Here is a 26,178-nt window from a genome sequence, read left to right on the forward strand (position 1 = left end):
TCAGAATTTGAAAACATTTGGAAAGCCAAATCCATGGGATTTCCTGGCATTATGCTGTAAAATGTATAATAGAAAAATAATTAAATGATTACCAAAGGACTTTTTTTTAACTTGATCAACTCTATAGTAAAATTACTATCAAATATAATAGAAAAGTTTGCAAAATTGCAACAGACTGGACAGAATTAGATCACAAGTTTGACATATCTATCAGATGTCCAAAGGGAAAGTTCAAGTACATAGTGGAATACATGAGTCTGGACTGTAAGAATCAGGCTTAAAATAAAGTTACAAATTAAAAACTTATTGGTATGTATATTGTATTTAACATCATAAGATTGAATGTCAGTTCCAAATAAGTAAATATAAAGAAGAAGAAAACATGGTAACTGAACACACTGATAGTAAAATGTTGAGAAAAGAATAAGCCAAAGGAGAAAGAGAAAAAGCAATTATTGAGGTAAGGTTAAAATCAAATAATATAATTTCTCACAAGATAAAAGAATAAAGTCTATCGAGGGAGCCACAGTAATTGATTGTGTCAAGGTTGATGACAAGTCCAGTAAACTGAGGGCTGAAAATTGACCAATGGTTTTAGCAAAATGGACTCACTAGTGAACTTGACAGTAACAGCTTTTGTGGAATAGTAGGTAGTAAAATCTGACAAGAAGGGTTCAAGAGACATTGGGAAGAAAAATTAGTACAGACAACTCCTAAGAAGGACTGCTGCAAAGAAGAGTGCAGAAATTAACATATTTTGAAACCACAAATACCATAATTGCTTATGAGTTGTAGTCCAACAAAAGAGAAAGAAAAGTATCCAGGATAGCACCCCAACATTTTTGCTCTATCTGTAAGAGAGCAATTGTCCGTCCCTAAATAAGAGTTTTTCAAATTGTATTCAAATAGCAATGTATAAAAGTTTAGGAAAGAGGTTCATGACTGAAAATATTGGAGTCATCAGCATATAGAGGGTAAATTAAAATCATTAGACAACATAAGATCATCAAGAAGTAAGAAAATGGGAAAGAAAAGCTGACTGTCTGAAAGACCTCTAGAATATGAAAGGAAACAACAGAGACTTGATAAGGCATAGACAAGTACAAGAGGAACAGAAGTTTAAAAAGCATTTCAAAGGGAAAGAGCGATCAACTATATCAAAGGATGAAACCTGATCTTAAACTTTCAATAACAGAGACCAGTGGTAATCTTGATAGGAGACGATATGGTGGAAATCTGAAAGAGTGAACCTGATTAAAGTGGGTACAAGAGAGAATAGGAGGAAAATAGAGACAACAAGTAATACCACAGACAACTCAAAAAGTTTTGGATAGAAGAAACAGAAAACCTAAGTGAAGACTAGAAGAAGAGGAAAGGTGACGAGAGCTTCATTTTTTATTTCTGTAAGAAAAACATCCGCATGCTTTTATCCTGCCAAAAAAGATCCATTAGAGACTGGGTAGGGGTGTGGGGGATATTTTTCTCCACAATATTTTAGGAAGATTATTCCTTCAGAAGGGGAAAACATCCTGTTTCTATTAAAATAAAATTCTGGAGGGATGTTCAGAGAGGACAATAGTGTAAACAGGATTTTGCTAATGATGGTTCATGAATTTCAAAGGCAATGATGAAAGGACTGTAAGAATTAAAGAGGGATCTAAGCTGGATATAGGAGGACGTATGCAAATTCTATGAAGATTAAGTAAAGATGGCCCAGCAGCTTTGAGTTGTTGGAAGTTACTGACATAAATAGAAGTAAATAAGATAAATCCTGACAAACCCAAAGCAAGTAATGGTGATACAGTGTAGTGTGGTGCTAGAAAGGGCAGTGTCTGGGAGTCTTCCTTCCCACCTTGTGTGGCAAGCATATCTCAACATTTCATCAATCTATACACTAAACAATGGTAATTTCCCCCACCTCTCAGATGCCAAGAATATTGCTTAGTTTCTAGTGCAGTAAGAAGAGACAGACTTTTTGTTTTTCATCTGTCACCACTTAAGAAAATCAGCTCTGAGTTTGCTGAGATTTGTTAGGCAGCCCATAGTATGCATGCTCTGTTCATTCACTTTTCAAAGAGCTGCTAATTTGGTATAACATTTTTTGATGCATTTCAGAGAGATTTTCATGAGAATTTAAGATGATATAATTTTACTTTGCTACAGTAAAACTGAACTGTCATCAAATAAACAGCTCCAGCCTCCATGGTTGGCTCCCCAACCATGCTCCCACAGAAATCAAGGACTGCTATAAGTCCAGAGGATCCTTGTACATCATAATACTCTCCCTATTCCCCCTTTTCACCCACAACAAATTTCATAGCAGACTTAAGACAACAGAGATGAGCAAATAGAAGTGGCCCCAAATAGCACATGCATTCTATGTAAAAATATTTCCCTACATGATTACATTAATAAACCATTTTATATTTTTATAAAAATCTTAGTACAAAAGTCACTCCCACTTAGAGATTAGACATTTCATTTAGATCCCACAAATTTTAGTTTTGTTTTTTTTTTAATTAGAGAGGTATATTCTTATTCTGCTCTTTGGAACTCTCAAGTGACTGACTATATTTGCCAGCACTGGGAAAGACAAACTATTCAAGAAATTTCCCTAGAAACTGAAGAAAATTCTTTGCTTAATTATACCTTGATTTGGCCTTTTTCTCTTGAGCTAAAAGGTTGACAAAATGACTTTTAGTAGATAATGACAAGGAATGTAATGGCCAGTTATGTGTAAAGATGAAAGAATATTAATTACTCTGATACCTTTGACATATATAAGTGCTTATTTCCCAAAAATTGATTTTCATGTTCCTGGTGATACTGCAGATAATGCTATAACCATGAATTATGAGATATTACAGATTTCTCTCAGTAAAAATGACATCCTTGGTTGTTATGTACGGCATTTTTCCAGTCCTCCTAGTGATAAGAAATGTCCTTCCTTTGTCTAGTCCCAGAAACTATAACAGGAGACATGGAATCAGCAATGGCAGTGGACTTAAATCCTTGGGTGGAATATGAATTTCGAGTAGTGGCCACCAATCCAATTGGGACTGGAGATCCAAGCACCCCATCACGACTGATCCGCACAAATGAAGCAGGTAAGAATTTGGAGACCCAGAATTCACGATGAAGTCAAGTTTAATTAACTATGATTGCTGTATTGCTTGCCAATATATAACTTGTCCTGATATTGTTACCTAGATATCACAATATCATAACTTTTGAAATAATTCTTATAGTTTTCTTGGTTTTCCCTCTTTTTCCCCTTGTTTCTGCAAATACAAGCCTCTAAATACTTCAGCTTTCTCCCAACCTTTGTACTATCTTCATGATACCTTGAAATTGAGTTAATTCTTCCAATTACATACTTATTTTAAATTTTGAATACCTATAAATTAAAATAGATCAGCTCACCTTATCTTTCAGTAATAACACTTTCCTTTAACTCTATTCTGCTTTGTTAGAACTCCTTTATGTTGCCTTCACTTCACCACCTAACCTGGATAATTACACTTTGCAAAGACACTGTCCTTTCTCCACCTATTGCCTTTATTGAAGCCAATGTGTATAATAAATACCCATCTGGTCTCTGACTTAGAAACAAAGCATTCCTTTTGGTCTTTTGAAGTGAGTATCTCTGGTAAAAGTAGTTTCTAATGACTACATAAAAGGAATTAACAGCTTTATTTAAAAACAAATTAAGATGCTGTCTATCACCTAGAAGGAACAGGAGCATAAATAAATAAAGAATAATGAAACTTTTGAATAGAATTTTAATTACTCTGGACAAAGTCTTATTGAGATCATTTATGTCCCTGTAAAATTCTGTATTAATTTTATAAAGAACTAGAAAAAAGTTGTTGGAAGCTTCCCAACACAATGATAAATGTCTAAGGAGATGGAAATGCTCATTATCCTGATTTGATCATTATACATTTTACACATGTATCAAATTATCACTTGTACCTAAAATATATATACAATTAAAATATATAAATAGTCTATTGAGAAAGCACCTAATAAGGTAGTTACTTAATTGAACACAAACAATAATTTAATGAAAGAAACATGAAAACAATAAAGAAATGGGGGACAAGGGATAGAGTAAATATCAGATACCAAGAGGAAAGAACAAGTTTTAAGGTTTTTTTGTACTTCATAATAATATAAAAATCTCAAAAAAAGTGCACTAAAAATGAAGATTTTGTCTTATTTCTTCATTGTTTTATCTTTGGGACCTGAAATAGTGTCTGGCTCTGGTACTCAACATGTCATGATTTAAAAGGGAACATTCCTTTTCTTTCCTTTCTACATTCCTACCTGCATCATATGTAGATCAGAGACACATGAACAAAAAAGATTGTGTCCATTTTGTATTATAGTTATAGATTTGGACCAAAAATATGATTTTTGACTTCTAAAATATTAAACAGTTTATAATAATGAAAATATACTGTTAAAACAATTGAGCATACCTTGTCTAGCACCATGGAAGAAAGAATCACAAATGGTCAATTTATTGCATTAAGTGCAAATAACAATACAAAATATTTTTCCATATTAAAAAAATTAAGCAACCAAGAAAATAAGAGATAAAATATTCAAAATAGATTGGGAAAAATTCATCTGCAGAAAACTCAACTTTTCTGCTTTCGTGATTTGCCTCTACAAGTTGTTTTTTCTGCTACTTTTCAATAGTGTGAGTTTTAAATTGAACATTAATTGCCTGGTTGAATTTTCATGCATCCATAAAATCATCCATGTTTTCATTGTGTACAGGTGTTCATTAATTAAGAGCATAACCGGTTAGTCGTTCCTCATTTTATGTACTCACCGTGCAGATACTGAAATGACTGCCAATCGTAATACACTCACATATTTTCTAAAAAGAACTGTCTTAATTTGCATATTGTTAATTGTGTTTAAACAAAGACAAAAATTACTGCCTAATTCAGAGACCCTCTATAAATATTCATTTCAAACATAAATAATCCATTTGGGATAAATAATCCTTTAAAACATTTTATAGTATAAATCTCCTTGAGCTATTAAAAGCATTTTAGCAAAAAACACTTTATATCTTAAGCTAGATCGTATTCAGATGGTGCATTTAAAAGACTTCATCTATTTCTGCAGCTACCCCTCAATCATTTTCTCTGTCTCTCCATTTTATTATGAGTTCTATATACATGATGTACTTTAGTCCATTAAAATCTTATGGAAGTGGAGAGAAATAGCATGAAAAATGCATGAAGTGCTCTCCCCTGAAAGCATGTTGAGAAAGACCTGTACTGCCTACATTATGCTTCTTTTGCTTGGATACCACATGCAACTAGAGCTACTAATGGTATTGAACCAAGTGCTGAGTTTTTGTGCTTGTTTTGTCAGGCGGCACAGATTAGGGACACCAATATACTGAAATATACTCTCAAGTGACACATTCTGCCTCTTTTAAGTATATATCCTATATTTTGAATGATAAGTCTGTTTCTAATGAACCAACTAAACTTAAAAAATTGACAATGCTGCCTAGGAGAAAAAAGTCTCAAATTAGAATATTGAATGGGATGTTTTATGCCCTGTTAAAATTTTCTAATTTGTAGAAAACTCTAAATTCTAAAGCAGTTTTAGTGAAGTATTTCTAACTTAACATTCCTTTTTTCTTAATTAACAAAAAAAATGTTCTTTGTATTTTCCCTTAATAGTAAATTTTGAATTTTCCAGGCTTCAAACACCTTGATAATTAATAAAGATAATATAAATTGGCTTGGTCCAGCTAATATTAGTATTTTAATTTTTGAATGTAAAAATATTAGTATAAATACATAGTTCTACCTGAGTATACATTTAAGGTATATTTATTTATAATCTAATTGTCTTACAAGTTTTATTTAGATGATTAAAGAGAAAGAGGTAGATAATCTTGTGTTTAATTTATCGTGTTGTTATCATCAAACTAACATAAATTTGGAGTGGGATAATCTAAATGTTTTGCAATTTAATAAGATGAGACTAAACAGAGAAAAATCACATTTTTGGGAAATGAATTTGAAAAAAACACTATTGTAGAAATAGAATATAAAAGCATTACTTGAACTTTAAGATAAGTTACAAATTTATAACATTTGAAAGGTAAATGAAAAGAAGTTAGAGTTAACTATGTACTTGTCATGCAGAAAGATTTTATACTTTCTGTAGTATAATATGTATTATCTCCAAAGCTCTTGATATAAATCAGTATTGATGATTTTGTTATTTTAAATTTTAATGAAATACACACACATCTTTTAAAAAAAGTTTTACCTGTAATTACGTGATTGAGTTCAGATCAGGATTAATGTTCCACTGAGCTATTTACTGGCATTGTGAACATGGGCAAGAGTACTTGAAACTTTGATTTTCCTCACTTATAGAATGGAGAAAATATTATAACCTATTTATTTTGACCATTATATTAAAAAGATAATGTGTAAATACTAGCAGCTATTTTATTATCATCATCAATTTAAATGAGTTATTTATAAAATGGGAATTTAAACAATAACAATCAGGCAAAAGTAGCTCTTTTATATAGAGGACATATTTTCAAGTTACTTATATGTATCCTCTGCATCTCCTTTCCAACCCCATGTCTGGCCTGATGTGCTGCTTTTATACTCTTTTTCTCTGGCTAGTACTGAATCTATAACTAGATTTTCATAGAGGCCAAAAATTTATAATTGACTTTGTTGCTTGTAGCATAGACATGGCAAAGGTAATCAAGAAAGACCTACTCAAAGTCTCTATTTAAAGACCTATATAAACTTTTACCACAAAGAGCCCTCCATTTTCCCAGGACATTGAACTCTGTCCCCCAATTCCCTTTTGACCCTGAAATGGAAAATCACACACACACACACACACACACACACACACACACACACACACACACACACATTTCTGGCTACACAAGGAAAAATACTGGGTTTTTTTGTGCATTTAAGAGATCAATGCTCCACCAGGTAATTGTATCAAATGCACAACTGGATTAAAATCTTTTCTAGTCTTAGTACTTCCTGTTTTATATCATATATATGTAACTGGTGTACTAAACAGATTAAACTCTATTACAGAGTCAAACACAAAATAGTGATATTTTTCTCCCACTATTGCTCTGTAATGTGCTCCAACCATATCCAGCTTCACCCTCATTTATTTCCCAGGCACTTTTAGGATCTAGGGCAGTCTCATTTTCAGGTATTAAAAATTCCAGTTTAATTTAAATAAAAACTACAAACTTTCACCCAATTTCATGCTTTCCCCTTCCATCCCAGCACAGACCTGACCCAGGAGCTATAATCTTTTTCATCTTCCTATTTCCTGCCCCCACCCTTCAATGGCTACAATGGCACTTCCCAGGTCAAATAAAGAGAAAAACAACTACTTAGGTGACATGATTTGTGTTTCTCACTGAACACTGAATTTTGCACGATAGTAACTTTGTCCTACATCTTCTTCTCTCTCTTTTGAGGTGCACTGTGCATTTTGGAAATGTCTTGGTCCTTAGCAGGCAGCCTTATTGGCTATGATCCCAATAAGCCTGTCTAAAGCCACCTTCTACAGTATCCACTTGGCCTACAATGCTATGTCACATTCCAAGCCTGACAAACCTTAGAAATATAAGATGTTCTCAAGAACTATTTTTGCCTCTGCTCTGATACCTCAGTGTGGGGACAGGCCATCCCACAAAACTCTGAAGCTCAACATCAACCCCTGAGGATGAGAGGCGAGCATTGAACTCTCCGATGGTTGTCTTACACCCATCATTGTCAAGCTCATTTAGCTTGATTAGCAAAGGACACCTTCCCTTCTCTATTGACAGGTCTGAAGCAGACACCACAGCACATCCATCTTCTAAACTGACACCTTTCTTCCAAAACAGCAGTATTGTGGTATAATCCCATATATGAGGTCTGCTCAAAACATACAGTGCATGTTTGTTTTAAATTATATTACAGTAAAAGACACATTGCCATTTAATCACATTAAAATATTCCTCTTCACTTCAAATGCACTTATCCCATTGTTCTTGCCACTTTCTGAAACACTTCTAGAAGTCTTCTTTCATGCATGCCTTTACAAGATGTGATCAAAAGTAAGGTGAGTGCTGCTGCACAGTGCCGTCCAATAGAAAAGAAGGCTAAAAAAACATTACAGTGTATCCTCATTTACCTCGTTCACTAGTTCTGGGACCATGCAACTTCTGGCTCTTCCCCAAGGTCAAGATGACTATGAAAGATAACTGCTTTTAATCAATTCAGCACGTCAAGGCAGTCATGACAGTACAACTAAAGATACTCACAAAAGGACTTCCAGAATTGCTTGAGAAAGTGGCGAGAATAATGGGACAAGTGTGCTCAAAGAGGGGATATTTTGAGGAAGATTAATAACAATGTGTCTTTTACTACAATAGTTTTAAATTTTAAAGTCACTTCTTATCATACTTAGTTTGTGGGCTGGAGATAAGTAATAGGAAAAGATCATAAAATTGTTTTCCTTACTTCTTAGCAAGTTTGTAGTTTCTTTTAACCTCACTTTAGAATCTGGGTTTTCATATGACTTATAACAAGTTCAGAAAACACTGGTTTAACTTCTAATTACAATTTCTTTAGTTGTACATTACCTACTGACTTCTGAAAAGATAATGGTTTTTACATATTTATCTTCCTGGCTTTTGTCCACAATAGTAGTTACTTAGGAAATTTTTCTATAGTCAGAAGTTATGGAAGGGACACAATAAAATACTATATATATATTTATATATATATATATAAATATATATATATGCTTCTATAATAATAGTTTTTAAATTAAAAATACTACTGTAGCATAAGATGCAACTGGATTAGTTTTCTCTGGAAGTATGTGGATTCATTTTGTAAATGGAATTTAATGGGAGTTCGAAAGCCAGGCTAAATAAGACTTGGACTGAATTTATTACTGGAGTCTTAAAAAATACCCAATTGTCCAGTACTGAAGTGTATGGAGAAAAGGCTTAGGCTATAATGTTTTAAAGCTCTTTCCAGTCTAGGTTTCTAAGAAAATATTACATAGACATTATAAAATATTAAGCTGTAATAATTAGTAAAATCTAAAAGGAAACACTATTAAATGAACATTATGGTTTTCTTCAACCCAATGAATAATTTAATTATATTATATAAAGGAAATGATTCTCAGTAATGTTAAGAGAAGACAAAAATTATGACAAGCAACAGACCACTAAAACCAAAGCTCAGTTATTAGAAAAAAACAGTATGGCTCATATAGCACACAGTATTCTAAAATGATAAAGCCACTTTGATTCAGCCAAATCTTTTCTACAAAATATAGTCAAGAAATATGTCTTTACTTTCAGAAACAGAGTACAAACTGAGATGATCCACTTTAAGAAATACCTTTCTGAAGGAAACCTGGAAATTTTTGGACAGGTCTTTTTAAAAGAAGGAAGGAAGGATGAGGTGCAAAATGACAAACAGCACAAGACTTGGACATGAAAGATGAAAGGACAATGAGAATGTATCCTTCAGGAATAAGTATGATGCCTGAAGGTGGACATCTCCTACCTTCTTAGTCCCTGTAATTCCATATGTCAATTCCAGGCCTCATCCTAAGCACTTGCTATTCATTATATCATTCAATTTTCACATCAGCACTTTAAAACATTACTCTAATGGAATATTTATCTCCACTTTTCAAATAACAAAACAGAATTTGTAGAATTTCCAAAAACTTGCACAAGTCTACCAAGAAAATTAGTGGCAGACCAGCTCTTACTCCAAAATATATTTTTTAGTGTTTCTTTCCTATTTTTGCCAATTATTACTTTTTTAAGTGCATGTTTTCAGTAGTCATTACATTCCACATGAGAAGTTGGTACATATACATAATGATCTCAATTTTTAAAAATTTCTTTCCCCTTTCCTCCTCTCTCTCCCTGAATCTCTTGATCCCCTTCTCATTTGCAAAAGAGCTATCCCCCTATTTTCTATTATTTGTCTTTTATTTTGCTCTTTATATTTTTGTCTCTCAAATAAGAGAAACATGTAATATTTAATATTTATATCTGATTTCATTTTATGGATTCAAGGTGCATCCATTTTCCTATAAATGACTCGAGCTTATCCTTTATGGCAGAGTAGTATTCCATTATTTATAAATACATTTTATCTGTTTTTCTGTTGATGAACATATAGGCCATTTGCAAGTTTGAATTATTATGAATTGCGCAGTTGAAATATGTGTATACATGTATCACTGTAATATGATGACTTTTGGAAAGATACCTGAAGGATAATATTTGGGTCAAATAGAATTCCTATGTTTAGTGTTTTGAGGGAGTTCCACACTGATTTCCGTAATGCTTATACTTTACATTACTACCAATAAAGAAGGCTTCTTTCTTCCCCACAGTCTCACTAGCATGTTATTATTTGATTTCTTGAGGATAGCCATTCTTTATGGAGTAAGATAGAATCTCAGTGTTGTTTTCATTTGAATTTCTCTAAACCCCAGAGATGTTGAACATGTTTTCATGTATTAGTAATTTTTAGTTCTTCAGAGGAGTGTCTATTCATTTCAATTGCCTATTTTTGATTGGGTCTTTTATTTGAGTAGTCTGATTTTTTGAAACTCTTAATGTATTCTAGGTATTAGTCCCCTGTCCAAAGAACAGCTGGCAAAATTTTTTCTCACTCTGTAGGTTGTCTCTTCACTCTGTGGGTTGTTTCCTTGGCTGTGCAGAAGCTTTTTAAATTGATATAATCCCATTTGTTGAACCTTAATATTATTTCTTGTGTAATTGAGGGTCTGTTCTGGAAGTCCTTGCCTATTCCAATGACTTCCAAAGTTTTGTATGTTACTGGATTTGGTTATTAATTGTAGGAGTCTATAGGCACAATTTTTTGAGTCTTCTATTAGAGGATCAGTCATCTGTAAATAATGATAATTTGACTTCTGTTCTATATACATAGTATCTCTTTTCATTTTCTTTCCTATTTGTTCTGGCTAATATTTCAAATACTATATTGAACAAGAGTGGTGGTCGCAGACATACACATCTTGTTCTTGATTTTAGAGGGAAAAAGCTTTCAGCTTTACCTCATTTAATATGAAGTTGGGAGTAGGTTTGTCACAAATGACTTTTATCAGATTTAAATAAGTTCCTTCCTTACCTATTTTCTTCAGAGTTTTAATCATGAATGGATTTTTAATACTGTCAAAATCTTTTCTGCGTTTATTGAGATGATCATGTGATTTTTCTTCTTTCCACGTGTTTATGTGATATGCTATATTTATTGATTTGTGTATATTGAACCATTCTTGCATCCCTGGGATGAAGCCTATTTCATCATGGTGTACAATCTTTTTGATAATTTGTTGCATTCTTTTTTGCCAGTATCTTGTAGAGGATATTTTGCATCTATGTTCATTAAAGAGATTGGCTCATAGTTCTTTATGGTAGGGTCCTTGTCTGATTTTGGAATTAGGGTAATGGAAGCTTCCAGGAATGACTTTGGGAGTGCTCCTTTCCTTTCTATTTCATTAAAGAGTTTGAGGAGTATTGCTGTTAGCTCTTCCATGAAGGGTTTTTTTAGAATTCAACAGTGAATCCATTTGGTCCTGGGCTTTTCTTAAGTAGAATTTTATTACTGCTTCAATTTCATTGACTGTAACTGGTTTAGCCAAGGTTTTTATATCTTCTTGGTTCTGTTTTGGTAATTCATATTTATCTAGGAATCTATCCTTTTCTTCTGGATGGTTCAAATTATTGGAGTACTGGTTTTCAAAGTAATTACTAATAATCTTCTGGATATTGGCAGTGTCCATTGAGATTTCACCTTTTTGTTTTCAATTTCATTGATTTGGATCTCTTTCCTTTTTTGGTAAGAATGATTCAGAATATGTCTAATTTGTTATTCTTTTGAAGAACCAGGTCTTTGATTTATCCATTCTTTATATTATCTTTTAGTTTCGATTTCATTAATTTCTGCCCAGATCTTTATAATTTCCTTCCTTGTACTAGCTTTGGATTTGAACTGTTCTTGTTTTTCTAGGACCTTGAGGTGTATCATTAGGTTATTTTGTGGACTCACTCTGTTTTTCTGATGTGAGCATTTATGGGTATAAATTTCTTCCTTAGGACTGCTTTCAGCATGTCCCTTAGGTTCTAGTATGTTGCACTGGCATTATTGTTTGATTCTAGGAACTGGCTAATTACTTTCTAATTTCTTCTGTGATCCATTGGTTATTCTCAAGTATATTTAATTTTTATGCATTTGCATTATTTCTGTGGTTTGTTTCGCCATTGATATCTAGTTTCATTCCACTGTGATCTGATAATATGCATAAGATAATTTCAGTTCTTTTGTATTTACTTAGGCATGCTTTATGGGCTAGTATGAGATCTACTTTATGGGCTGGTATGTGGTGTATTTTGGAGAATGTTCCATAGCTGCTGAGAAGAATGTATGTATTTTGTTGTTGCTGGATGGAATGCTGTAGATATGTTAGATCCATTTGTTCAAATATGTGGTTTAACTCTATTTTTTAATATTTTTTTAGTTGTATTTATGACAGTGCTGTATTAAAGTCCTCCACTATAATTGTGTTGATGTATATCTGATCTTTCATCTTCAGTATTTATTTTATGAAATTGTGTGTCCCAGTGTCTGTGCATATAAATTTATCAATTTTATCTCTTCCTGTTGAATTGGTCTTTTAACCAATATGTACTGACCTACTTTGCCTCTTTTGGTCAGTTGTGGCTTGAAGTCTTTATCATAAAATAGGATACCTTCTCCTGTTTGTTTGGGGGCTGTTACAAGGAATATTGTTTTGCACCCTTTGGTTTTTAGTCTATGAATTTCTTTTAGGATTAATGTATTTCTTCTGTGCAGCATATCATTAGATTTTATTTCTTGATCCATTCTACTAATCTGTCTTTTGATTGATTGAGACCATTCACATTTAGAGTTCTTATTGAATGGTCTTGTCTTATTTCTGTCACTGCATTATTTTCCCATTCCTGACCCCACACACACACACACACACACACACACACACACACACACACGCAAACCTTTTATTTTTTCCTTCTGCTCATCTGCTCAGCCTGCCTGGTGTATTCATTCTATTAGAGTTTATGGCATTGTTGTTTTAATTCTCTTTTTCTACATATATTTCCCTTTTTTTCTTTTTATTACAATATGTTTGCAATACATGTTTACATTCCTTGTGTGCAGTTGACACATGTACATAACACACCTTAATCTTTTTCATCCCCTATTTCTCCTCTCCCTCTCCCTTTCATCCCTTGATCCCCTTCCCGTTTGAGAAAGATCTATCTCCCTATTATTTATCGTTTATCTATCTTTTAGTTTGCTCTGTATTTATAATTTGGGTGTCTTTGAGGTATTTTTGGAATGCTGATTTTGTGGTCATGAATTTTTTTAAGGTGCTTTTTCTTGTGAAAAGACCTCATCAATTTTGAAAGATAATTCTGTTGGCTAGATCAGTCTGGGTTGGAAGTTGTTTTCTTTCAGGGCTTGAAACACTTCATTGCAAGCTCTCCTGAGCTGCAATCTTCTCTCCTCACTTCCTCTCTTACTCCTCTTGCCATTTCATTTTTACCACATGCATCAGCAAATATCAAAGATTACCCCATCCTCTCTTTTTACTTTTTTTGTGAACCACTATAAATAAAGTTAAGAATATAAATTGAGATTAATACCTAAATTTACTATATATAGTCACCCCCTATGTCCTTGATTACCAATATTTATAAGAAGGTTCAAAAATCACATACATTCTACATTTCCTAAAATATACTAGATATTTCTTTAGCAGATTGAAAAATGTATACTCCCCTTTGTTTCCAAATTAAAACAAGCTGTGCCAAAAATGAAGCCTTAATTCCCATAGTACCACCAAAACAGTATCCTCCAAATATCCAAGAAGGGGGTTCTATTCTGAGGAGACATGTGTTTAGAGTCATAATGAACTTTAGGTGTTTACCATAGTTCACCACTTTCTCTTTTGAAAATTTAGGTAATGATACTGAATCATTTTAGCTCATTTTTTTTCCAGTACAGGGATGGAACTTGGGACTTTGTTCTTGCAAGGCAAGGTGCCACTGAGCTAAATCCCCAGCCCTATACTGAATCATTTTATTACAATGATTAACAATTCTAAGGACAATGGTTCATGAACTCTTTTTGTTTGCGAACAATTAGGTTTGCAAACAGAAATGTTTGGCATGATTTTTTGTTTGTGAACTCTGCATTGGGTGAGAAACGTGACTACAGTCACCTTTCCCACATAAATGTGAACATTGCCATCTCTTCCAGAATTGTGGAACAAATTAAAATTAAGTTCATGAACTGAGGGTACCACTGTAGTATTACAATTATGAAAAAAAAGTCTTTAAAAGTAGATATAATCCTTTTCATAAAACAACTAGGATGACAAATTGGTGAATCTAGGATTCAAGCCCAGATCATTTCTTCTCCCACAAGTACCTTTTTACTGTTTGTTCACACTACCTTACCTATCCTGTTGACAAGAACAAAAGCATTATTGTAACTGTTCAGGAAACAATGTCAGTATTTCTTTGTCTCTATTTTCTGGAAACTTTAAATTTTATTCTTTCTATAAGCTAAGAATGAATAATAATCAATCAGTGGAAATATTCGTATCCTGTATGCTTCAATTCTGGTAGAAAAAAACTTTTTAAAACATATTTCTCTCGTACTCCACCTTTTCTGTATAAATAACCTCTATTATCGTTCCATTCAAATCAGTCACTGGATGACTTTTAAGCTCCTAAATTACATGTCCTCTCCCAGGTCTCTAATAAAGATGTATTTGATGAGCGATATAAACACTTACTGTAAGGTAAATTGAATATTTTTCAGGGGAAAAAGATATTGGTAAATGATTTAATCTTTTTTATTTTGTTTAGTTATTAAGCAATGTTATTAGTTTGACTCACTTTTTGTTCAAAGTATTATACTTGCCAAGAGTTCCTCTATATTTAGTATGTTAAAACTAAGGCAGTACACCATATCTTGGTCACTGAGTGCTTTAAGATATTTCTAGTGTCCAAAATGAAAAGATAAAATGGTCTCTATTTCAACATGCTAGATAAAACCTAGAACAGTTAAACATTTATAGCTTATATGCAATGTATCAGTTACATTATCTGTTCATGGAAGATCAATGCCCAGAAATAAGGAGAATCAGACTTTAACTGGCTAACCATGCATGTAAACTTGATTCTGCTAGCTAATGTGCCCGTGACATTTATCAATAGCTGACTGAGGGAGAAAACGACCTCAGTGCTTAATTCTAAATCAAGTTCTTAGTAAATATATCGAATATATATTTGGTTTTTAAGAAAATATGTACTTTTCTAAACTCAGTGAAAGCATTTACTAAATATTTAATTATATTCATTTTATGTTTCTAATAAGGATGATAGAACTTTTACACCAGAAGGGCTCTGAAGGATTAAGTCAAATCCTTTCATATAATAAATGTTTTTATAAGTTAATGGATATAATTAAAATCAGTGGACTCCATAGTATTGACTGCAGAGAGTGTGCCACAAAGTTGAAAAATAAAAGAACATGGGTTCCATGGATCATCTGCATATAATTATGAAATTTAACCCAATTAGAAATAGAGTACCCAAACATTATGATCCTCACAACAAAACATAATGCCTGAATAGCAGCTATTAAATCCTTAGGTTTTCTATTAGTAGTTTCTATTATATCTATTATATCTAGTAAGCTTTTTAAAAAATTTAAACATAGTTTTGCTTATACACATATATTAAGACAAAATGAGCCATAACGCCTTTTCTTTTATCATTAATGGCTCATTAAAATTGGAGGCAGTATGAGAAAAAGCAGATCTTACTTCTTTACTTTGACTGTAGACTATCTTAACTTTAAAAGAAATCAACATCTTGATTATTTGAAACACTAAAAGAAATTATGCAAAACTTAGGTCATTTATGGATAATATAACCTGGAAGTTATCCACATAGAAATGAATCAAATCAGAGAACACTTTGCTTTATTATCTCATCAAAATAGAAATATTCACTAAATGTTCACTAGTTTCTTTTTAACTTTTTACTAAAAAAATTAAATATATTTTCTAAAAAGTGAAAGTATTAATGGACTGTGGAAAAATACTACCCAGGTTTGAAAAGTTTGGATTTTAAATACTGCAATTCTTTGTATTTTGTTCTACTAGTGTCTTTTCAACAGACTTCAAGAGATGTCTACTAGAGCGTCCACAGCCCATTCTATAACTCCAGTCTAGAGGCTTTGAACATCATCTTTGTAGGTGATGTTTGAGGACTAAAATAGAAAAAAGATCTTCAGTGCCTAGTCTTTCCACAGAAATCCATGACCTTAAGAACGATATGCTCAAAGGAGAGAATATTAAGTTCTAAATTAGGACATATTCTCAGTCATTGCTGTAATGCCATCATGTTTTCAGTTGAATTCCATCTGATTTCTTCTATGAGAGTAAAGGTTATCTAATTCCCTGTAACTTTTAGGGAATCCATGAGACCGAAGCCCATAAATATAATCTTTAGTTTATTTGCAACTATGAGAAAAAATTGGGTAAATAACTACTTCTGTATATATATTTTGCTGCTGTATAATCCCATAATGGCAGTTGCTACATGTAGCTGAGCAAGAAAAGAATATTGTTTGTGGAGAGAAGTAACCTATTGTAATTTGGACCCCAGAGAATATGGGTTATTTATTTTCGTAGAGCGAATTATATACTCATAGGCTTTTCTCCCCTACCTCCTGGGCCCAAAGAGAATTCATTTTTATATTTCCTTTCTAGTAATATACAAACTCCACTTCAGTTTTTTCTCGTGTATAAAATTCTGTGCAACTATCTACCAGTAATTAATAGCTTTTCATCCAAGTATGAAATATACAGGAGTGAATTTATTGTTTATGAGTATATCAATATAATTTAAGAAATATATGCTAGGATAGAAAGGCAATACTAAAGTGTAAAATTGGTAATGCAGGCTCATAGCCTGGAAAATGATTTCTTTTAATAGTTTTCTTCATTTAATGGTTCTTCATTTGAAAATGTTCCCATTCAACTGCAGATTCTTTGGTGTAGTGCAGTGAAGGGGAAATTTATTCCTTTAACACATTTATTCTTTTAACAGTTATTCACTTGAAAAAGTTTCTCTGAGTGCCTATATATTTTGCAGTGTGCAGAGCGATTGATTGACAGATTTCTTAAAATATTTATTCATTTAAGTAGATTTTCACTCTGTGGCATTGTTGAAGTTTCTTTAAACTGGAGTTTCCTGGGGATTGTGGTAATACAGTAATGGAATCAACCTGTGCATTTTGCAAGGATTCTTGTAAGACCTGAGGTGACAAAAAAAATAGTTACACCATTTGTAAAGAGGAAAAAGTCATGTAAAGGATGAAATTTGCCTAACCACTAGTAGATATCCTTAGTTTTATTGTTACTTATGATTTAGATATCGCTAACAAGTATTTAACTGAAAATTAATTTAGGGATATACTATGTGCCAAATAAAATATATATCAAACATATATATCAAAACATCCTACAAAGATTTGAAAGCATTCTATCACAAATATTTTGATTTGGTATTTGACCATTCTATCTTCAAACCAATGTTTGACTTATTTATTTCAGAATTTTGCCTAATTTCCTTAGGGTCATGATTTGTCCATATTGTAAGGAAATTACACATCTGTTCATTTTCCTCACTCTCAATCCATTTTTGTCCACAGTTCCAAAGATAGCACCTACCAATGTAAGTGGAAGAAGTGGAAGAAGACACGAGTTGGTCATTGCCTGGGAGGTACAAAAGCCTTTACATTTATCAAAACTGGTGATTTCCTTAAACTAAGGCAACACTTAAGAATATCTTTACCCTGTTACAGACAGCTTTAGTAAATTCTTGTTTAACTGAAGTAAAACACTTTGAACATGCATTGCTTGATAATATGAGTCTCATCTTCATACAAGGAAAACAGGTGCTATTTTGGCCAAGTGTAAAGTATGCTTTCCTGTCATATTGGCTGTCTCAAACCAAAGCTTGAATAATTAAAGCATGTCCTCTTGCAAATTACTTCAAGTGTCTGTTTGGCTCAGTTTGATATTTAATTATTTTATAATTAAGTAGTTACTTTGACTTATTTGAAAACCACTGGGGAGAAAGGAATTCACCACCACTGGATATGTAGCACAGAGCCTAGCTTATCTTATTTAATCCATTCAAGAATCCTTCTACTAGGGAAGATTTTCATCATTTTACAAACTTTGAAACTGAAGAAAAGTTTAAGTATTTCCTTAATGTACAAAATTTGGATTCTTTCATCTACCATATTTTGTGGCCTCGAAAATATCTTGTCAAAGAAAAGCAGTGGGAGTGGTAGATGTTTAAGGAGTATATTTACTTTCCACAAAGACACTTGACTTTTCCATGAAGCCACTTTCCCTTTATTATTGGGCCTGGAGATACAGATCACTGTAGAGCCTCAGCCTAGCATAGATTAGGCCCTGGGTTCCAACTCCAGCACAGGAAAAAATAACTTACTATTAAGTGTAACGATGTAGCTCACAGAACTAAGCCTTAGAATCAACAGACATGGATGTAAACAATGTCTGCTGGAGAAATAAAACAACTTCCTAACTTTACAAATCACAATAAAGTGTGAAGTAAAACATCTTTTTGCAACAAGAAATCTTCCATGAGCATATCATCTGTCCTATTCTTCTACTCATTCCTCTTAATGAAATTTCATGTCCTCCTTTTGATTTCTGCAGCCATATTAACTTCCCAATATCTGATCTTCACTGAGATCTTATCTCTGTAAATGGAATTGCCCTTCCCTAGAGCTCATTCCCAATGAGCTTTGATATAATAGGTTTTGTTCTCCTTCTTTCACTCAATGCATAGTTGTTCAAAATTCAAAAAGAAAATTCAAAAGAAAAATCCTAACAAATATCTACTACGTGTTAAGCACTGTGCTAGGCAGCGTCTCGTATCTTTGCTCCACTCACTAGTCAATCACAATTATTCCTTTCTATGACAGGCAGTTGAAACCTATTTAATAAATTTAAGTATAAGCCATATACATATGGCACAAAAATTTCCTTAGAAATGTCCCACAGTCCAGTTGTTTTGCATGTTATTACTACACAGGTGCAATTGAAAGAATGCTAGAAGAAAGGTCTTACATTAATCTATTTTAGATGTGTTGTGCAGAGTGCTCTGCTGAGCATTGCCACTGACGAGACATTCCCAACCACCAGACCACATGACAGTTTTCTCAATGTATTAAATTCTAGTGTGGAATCTAAGGTCTTCATTTCATATACATGACTAATTGAGGAAATGTGTTTCACTTCAAGAGTTTTCTATACTCTTGTGAATTTTCTTACATACTAACTGATACAATTTTTCATTTTTAACTTCTAAAGGTTTTTAAGTTTCCCAAAATTTCCAAAGTACTTTGCTATCTTAGTTTCCACCGTACTATTAGGTTTGAGTTGCTTTTTCTCCAGCTCTCCATCTTTAAAAACTTAGAATTTGGAGGAAGTGTAGTTTTGTCTTAGTCATATTGCTGATAATTAATTGTCTTTTTCTTCTTTAGCCAGTATCTGAAGAGTTTCAGAATGGGGAAGGTTTTGGCTATATTGTGGCTTTCAGACCCAATGGAACACGAGGCTGGAAGGAAAAAATGGTGACATCCTCTGAAGCTTCCAAATTCATCTATCGAGATGAAAGTGTCCCTCCGCTGACTCCCTTTGAAGTGAAGGTTGGCGTTTATAACAATAAAGGGGATGGACCTTTCAGTCAAATTGTGGTCATCTGTTCAGCTGAAGGAGGTCAGTTCCTTTATCTCTCTTTTTGATTCAATATGGTAATATCTTATTTTGTTATTTGAATAATGAGAAATTTCATTCTTATATTAGAAAATCAATAAGCCAAGATAGAATAAAATTTATAATACTACAGTTTTTAGATATATATTTCTAAAAGATTTTTGAAATTTGTTAATAGAAACAAATGTCTACATACATTGCTTTATGTTCTTCATTTCCTAACAATATATGGCAAATATCTTTCCATAATAATAAGACTAGTAATCCAGTAATCCCTGTGTTGTATTCCATTATCTAGAAGCTATTTAACCAAACTTTTTTGTTAGAAATTTAAATATGTACATAAAATAAATCTAAGTAAAGACTATATGAACAATGAACATTTCTTTCCAACTCTAATTCACAAACCACTGTATTAATAAAGATGTATCAGGCAGGGCTTTCTGACAGATGTTTTTCACATCATGAAATCCTCCTGATAATTTTGTGTAATAGGCATTGAGTAGAAAGAGAAATTGTACCTCAGAAAAGTTCAAAAACTTCCTAAAGATTACACAGCTTGTAACTGAGAATTAAATTCACATCTCTCTAATCATTAAATCCCTAATTTTTCAAAGCATGCTGCCATCATACAAGTGGGCCCATTTAATTTTTAAGAAACAACTAAGTGAGCAGTACCTAGTAGACAATATAATCATTTTGCTGGTGAGTAAACTGTAAAACTGACTACTCATGCTTAGATTCAGCCAGTAGTGGAGCTAAACTCTGAACCCACATCCCAATGTCAAAATCCTGCTTTCTTTCAAGTTTTCTAAGTAAAGAAAACATGGTTAATCTAACCTCCATAAGTTAGCTTTTACTCGAGATTCTTTTATTGAGGTCCAGAATTTCAATTGTCCCTGCCAATTAAAAATTATTTCTTGTTTGCTTCATATGACCTAAATTGACAAATAAATAAGAAAATATTTTTTTGTTTTTTGTGGGGTTTTTTTTACACAAAAGGCAGCACTCATTTGACTTTTTTTTTTTTTTGGTACCAGTGATCAAACTTGAGACCTTGTGCTTGCGAAGCAGGCAGCAGAACCACTGAGCTAAATCCCTGGCTCCTCATTTAACCTTTTAGATTAGTGTGGTCATCATAAACTGACTCTTTTACTTGTTTCATGCCCATGCGTGTGTCCTCAATAACTCAAAGGAATTACTAATATTCTAGGAGATCTGAGCTTTGTAGAAAGTAATATATGAGGTCATTTGAATATAGAAAAATAAATACAGTAATTGATTTATGTAAAGACGTAGTTTTTCAGTAAAAGCTGACTTGCATTTTTAAAACATAGAACCAAAGTTTGAAGCAAAAGCAAAACAACTGATCCTCATTGAAGAATGGCCAGGAAAATGAAGAACCAAGTAACAGAAAGGGATCATGGGTATTCCATGCATTCAGCATCTCGGGTTCTGCTGTGTTTTCAGATATAGTCTATGTGCTAATTACTTATTTTATAATTTAACACATAAAACCAAGTACATGTAAGAACTCAATATCAAGTTAAAATCTTCTTTTCAGGCAACTGAGCCTCGGTGAGGGTAAGTAACATATCCAAATTCACACCAGTGACAGAATTGTAATATAACAACAGTAAGTGACACAGGTGGGATTTTCACCGGGGCTATCTGATTCTGAACCACAAGCTTTAACCCCTATACAATCTCCCCAGGGATGTACATAATAATGATATTTTCTATTATTTATTACTCCAAAGATCTATTTTGAAGTACATGTTTTATTCAGGAAGTGCATATTCTTGTTACTTTAAAATTGTTCCAACTCAATTATCAAGCACATAGCCCCAAAGGTCACATGAGGTGAGCTGCAGGAGTTTGTGCACATGCTTTGTATGGTAACTCCAGTGCAGCCTCTAAGAAATTCAGCTCTGTAAGCTTCTTGTCAGTCTTTGCTTTGAAATTAAATTATTGCAGCTACCCTTGTTTAAATACTATGTTCCATTAAACTTGACATGGATTGCCTGTAGAGATTTCTCTTTCAAGCTAAAAAGGAAATATGCATATTTTCTTTCAAAAACTCTGAGGCTGTTGCTGTAACATATTTCATGATAACACTTCATTTATTTGTAGACTAAAGTATGAAAGATACCAGACAGATTAAGACTGGAAAAAGCCTGCTTTCGTTCAGACAATAGAATGCAAATGTACTCTTGGCATTTTCTCACTAATTAAATTTATAAATTTATGTGTAAATATGAGTACAATGTTGGCATCATTTTGTTTCAACCAAAAAAAAAAAAAAAAAGCAGGGCAGGGAAAAGAAGTGCTTTTGCCTGGAGTCAGCACAGTCTAAATTGAAATATGGTCACATGATTTGGGGAAGTATATTTATTTGGGACTCTATGTTGCCATATTTTAATAATAAAGTTTTTGACTAGAACATCTCTGGAAGCCTTCACAAATCTCAAAGTAAAATTCTGTCAATTTATTCTATGTTCAAAAATATTCTTTTGAACAGTTGTCCCAAATAAGTAGTGATAGTAAATTAGCTTTTGCTATACAATAAAACCGGACAAATTAACATTTATATTCACTTGGAAAACTGCCTTAATTGAAAATGAGTGACCATTTCAAAGATTGAACCAGTTTTTAAGAGTTAAGACCTGTAATAAATTCATAAAACAACAGGTTTTAGTTATTTCTGCTGATGCAGGCTCCTTCTACTCTATTTCTATTTATAAAAATTCTTTGTGTTTTTATCATTATATTTTTGGCTCAAGCCCCACACATCTGACTTAGATTGCATTTCTTCTTAAGACAAATTCTGCTTCTTTATTCCAATCCACTTTGTTATCACTTCCAAATCCCTCCACATCCTTAGATACAGTAAAGAACAAATCCGTGAGACTGCATTTCTATTTAGAGGCTTACTTTTTCTTCATATGAAGAGCACTAGCTTTATGCCTAGATCACCATGAAAAAGCCATCTTTTCACAGCTGACATAGCTGGAGGGGGAAAGGTGTTAACATCCAGCTACCAGAATTTGTGCTACAAAGACATACAGGCATACCTTACAGGACTACTTCTCAAGCTCTTCCCCACTGGAACATTAACGATGTATGATATTCCCATCCAGAATATCCTTCCATAGGTGCTTTTGAGCATTCATTCATACCCTTCATCTTGTCCTTTCACAAAAGCCTACTAGAATACAAGTTGTTATTATAAGGAGAACCTTGAGTCAACCTGTTACCAAAAATAATGATCACTTACAAATATTGATACTGGCAAGTCACTCTGAATATGACCTTGACTTTCACATTTCTAATGTTGACTATGACCCTAGAGTACTATCAAAAATTGTTGCAAGTGATTCTTTTGCTAACACTCTTGAATATTTGAATCCTTTCAATATTTCCACAACAAAATTAACCCTTAAATGCTCTATCAGTGCCAAGTAACATCTGACATAAGCCTGGGAGGAGAGACATTTGCCTACCAGCATTTCCATGCACCCTATATATCTGTCACATATCTATTCATGTTAAACCATGAAAGAAAGAAAGAACTATGTGCATTCCTAACCTTGATTAAACTACAGATCTTTAGGGCATAGTAAAGCCGTGAGCAATACCCTCATTTTTAAGCAATTCCATTTTTTTAAACACTAATAAAGTTTCAACACAAATGATTTTAAAAGAAATGGTAAAATTGATTTTAAAATTTCCAAGATGAAAAGCCAAATTAGTGGTTCACTTTCACATCTCTAGAAATATTTAATAGTTAAACTTATATACATTTTCCCTGTGGTTATTACTATAATTTTGGATTAGAAGAACCAGAGCATTCAATTATATCTAACAGAAAAACAGAAATTCGATATACTTTTGATATCCATTGGGTTGAAAGATTTATTTGTGACGTACTTTAGCCTTTTCAGCATAGTGGGGTTTTTTTGTTTTGTTTTTTTGGCTTTTGTCTTATATTGAAAATGTGTGCTGCTTTTATTTTTATTAAATCTTAAAAGCCTCTCTTCATTTAAAGAAAATGATATGCAATTATCTCCTTGCAAACAGAGCTACCACATTTCAAATTAAAACCTAACATTCGTAAGGCATTATTCTCCAGAAGAGTTCTTAGCTGAAAGTGAGCTCAGTGGGATTTACGTGAACTTGGAAATTAATAAATTGGCATATTAGTTATAAAATAAAAGGAATAATTTCCTATCTTTGCCATATGATCTATTTGGATTAGTTCCTTAAAAGTTCAACTACAGCTGTCTTCGCTGAATTTTTAAATAATGAAATCATAACCTTCTCCTGTGAGTTTATTAAATTCTCCTGTGATTAATGCTGTTGCTCACCCCTCTTGAGAGTCAGATATAAGATCAATATTATAAGTACATGCCCCCATATTACTTGGAGAACTCTGGCTACTAGGTCACTTGAAACAAATGTATCATATAAATTTATGAGCATGGTAATACTGTTCAAATTTTTTAATCTAACAGATCCTGAAATCTATCAATAAGCATGTCCACTTCATATCCCTAGATTGAAGTAAAAGAGTGCAGCCTCCTTAATATTATCATAAGCGAGAGAAGTAGATCCTTTTAAGTCTTTGAGTCTACTAGACATAAAACCAGTTTAATCTCAGGCATAAGTTCCTGAATTTTCATCAAATTACCTGAGTGTAATAGATAAGAGTGACAGAAAACATCATGTGATTTAAAGTTCAGGAGAGTTTTAGAACTCCCCAAATGTGACATGCTGTATGAGGAACAGCACAGATGTGGTTCAAACTTAGAAAAAAGTTCATGAACTAACAATAAAGGGAGTTGATAGTGAACTTGTGGCAAGGTTACAGGAGGATGAAATTGGGCTAATTTCTGGCAAGACCTAGAAGCAGAAAGCTCAATCAGGGGAAATTCAACATGAAAATTATTGAGAGGATTTAGAAGTGGAGAGGTGAGGAACAAAAAGCAATCGAATGTGCACAGCATGACACACCCAGAAGCACGGAAGTGGGGTGGCTACAGCCTTGTTGCCTGTGTTCAAATCAATCCCTCTACCACTTGGCAGTATGTGATCTTAGGTTGCTTAACTTCTGTTCCTCAATTTTCTCATGTGAAAAGTAATGAAAGTAATAATAGAGTTGTTGGATGTGTTAGTATATGTAAAGAATTAAATGGGCTTGGAACACAGCAAATCTTCACAACCTGATACTTATTATCACTTTGAGCTCTTCCCCTCATCTGTTTTGTTTCTAATCATATTTTATTTGTTGCTTTGTCAGTTATTAGGAGGTATTTGGGTAGCAAAAGAATGAACTATAAGCACTTTGGAGGCTGAAGCAGGAAGATTGCCACAAGTTCGAGGCCAGCCTGGACTCCATACATAGTTAGTTCAAGACCAGCCTGGACTACACAGCAAGACCCTGTCTCAAAAACAAACAAACTAAACTAAAAAACAAAAGATGGATGCATATTGAGCCAATACTCTTAAGTGAAATAAATAGGACACACATGTGTAAATACCGAAGAGTTTCTCTAGTGTGAGAAATTGAAAGTGTAAATAAGGACTAAAAGATATAATAGATAATGTGAAATAGGAAGAAAAGGGGAAAGGGGTAGGGGGCAGTGGGAGGGTAGGGGAAAAGAAAGAAGGGAATGGAATTAATATGAGAAAAACAAAACATGGAAACAAAGTCTTTGTAGATAAGGGAGGGTGGGAGGGGTTGAAGGGAGGGCAGGGGAATGCGGAAAAAATAAGAACCAAGTGGATTATGTAAAGGTGCAAATTTCCAATGATGAATGTCATTATATTGTATACCTTAAATGTACCAATAAAATTAATGAAAAAAGATTAAACTATGTACATTTCTAGTAATCTATCTTCTCTACACTGCAAAATTGACTCTAAGAGATTGAGAACAAGTCAGTTGCTTACTTGGCACAAAATTTAAAACATAGCTTAAGTTTAAAACATAGTTTTATAATTCAAAGATCTCCAATGTCAGTTAAGAAATATAAACACCCAGGTACTCCCTATGGGAGACAATGGGGACCAGTCGGGGCTCCAGCAAAGTGAGCAGCACATGCCCTGAGGGAGTAATCTGCTAATTCTCAATGCCCTACTCCCAAGAATTCAGGTTTGTTTCCTCTTTTTATTTCAAAGTTATAAATTCTTATATTCACATAAAAGATT

At 33.1% G+C, this 26,178-nt stretch overlaps 1 protein-coding gene across 22 annotated transcripts in view; it reads left to right on the forward strand.

The window, feature by feature from the left end:
* Cntn5 (contactin 5) overlaps positions 1–26,178 on the forward strand; it is a 1,206,007-nt gene that overhangs the window by 1,134,288 nt on the left and 45,541 nt on the right. For all 22 annotated transcript variants that reach the window (XM_087212119.1, XM_087212127.1, XM_087212125.1 and 19 more), the window contains 3 exons: positions 2,958–3,107; positions 17,868–17,938; positions 19,737–19,971. In XM_087212119.1, coding sequence (XP_087068245.1) covers positions 2,958–3,107; positions 17,868–17,938; positions 19,737–19,971 — 456 coding nt within the window. The remainder of the gene's footprint in view (positions 1–2,957; positions 3,108–17,867; positions 17,939–19,736; positions 19,972–26,178) is intronic.

Source organism: Heterocephalus glaber, unplaced genomic scaffold, assembly GCF_053883595.1.
Source record: "Heterocephalus glaber isolate CG9 unplaced genomic scaffold, H.glaber_assembly_v1.0 deba00001429, whole genome shotgun sequence".
NCBI classification, from domain to species: Eukaryota; Metazoa; Chordata; class Mammalia; order Rodentia; family Bathyergidae; genus Heterocephalus; species Heterocephalus glaber.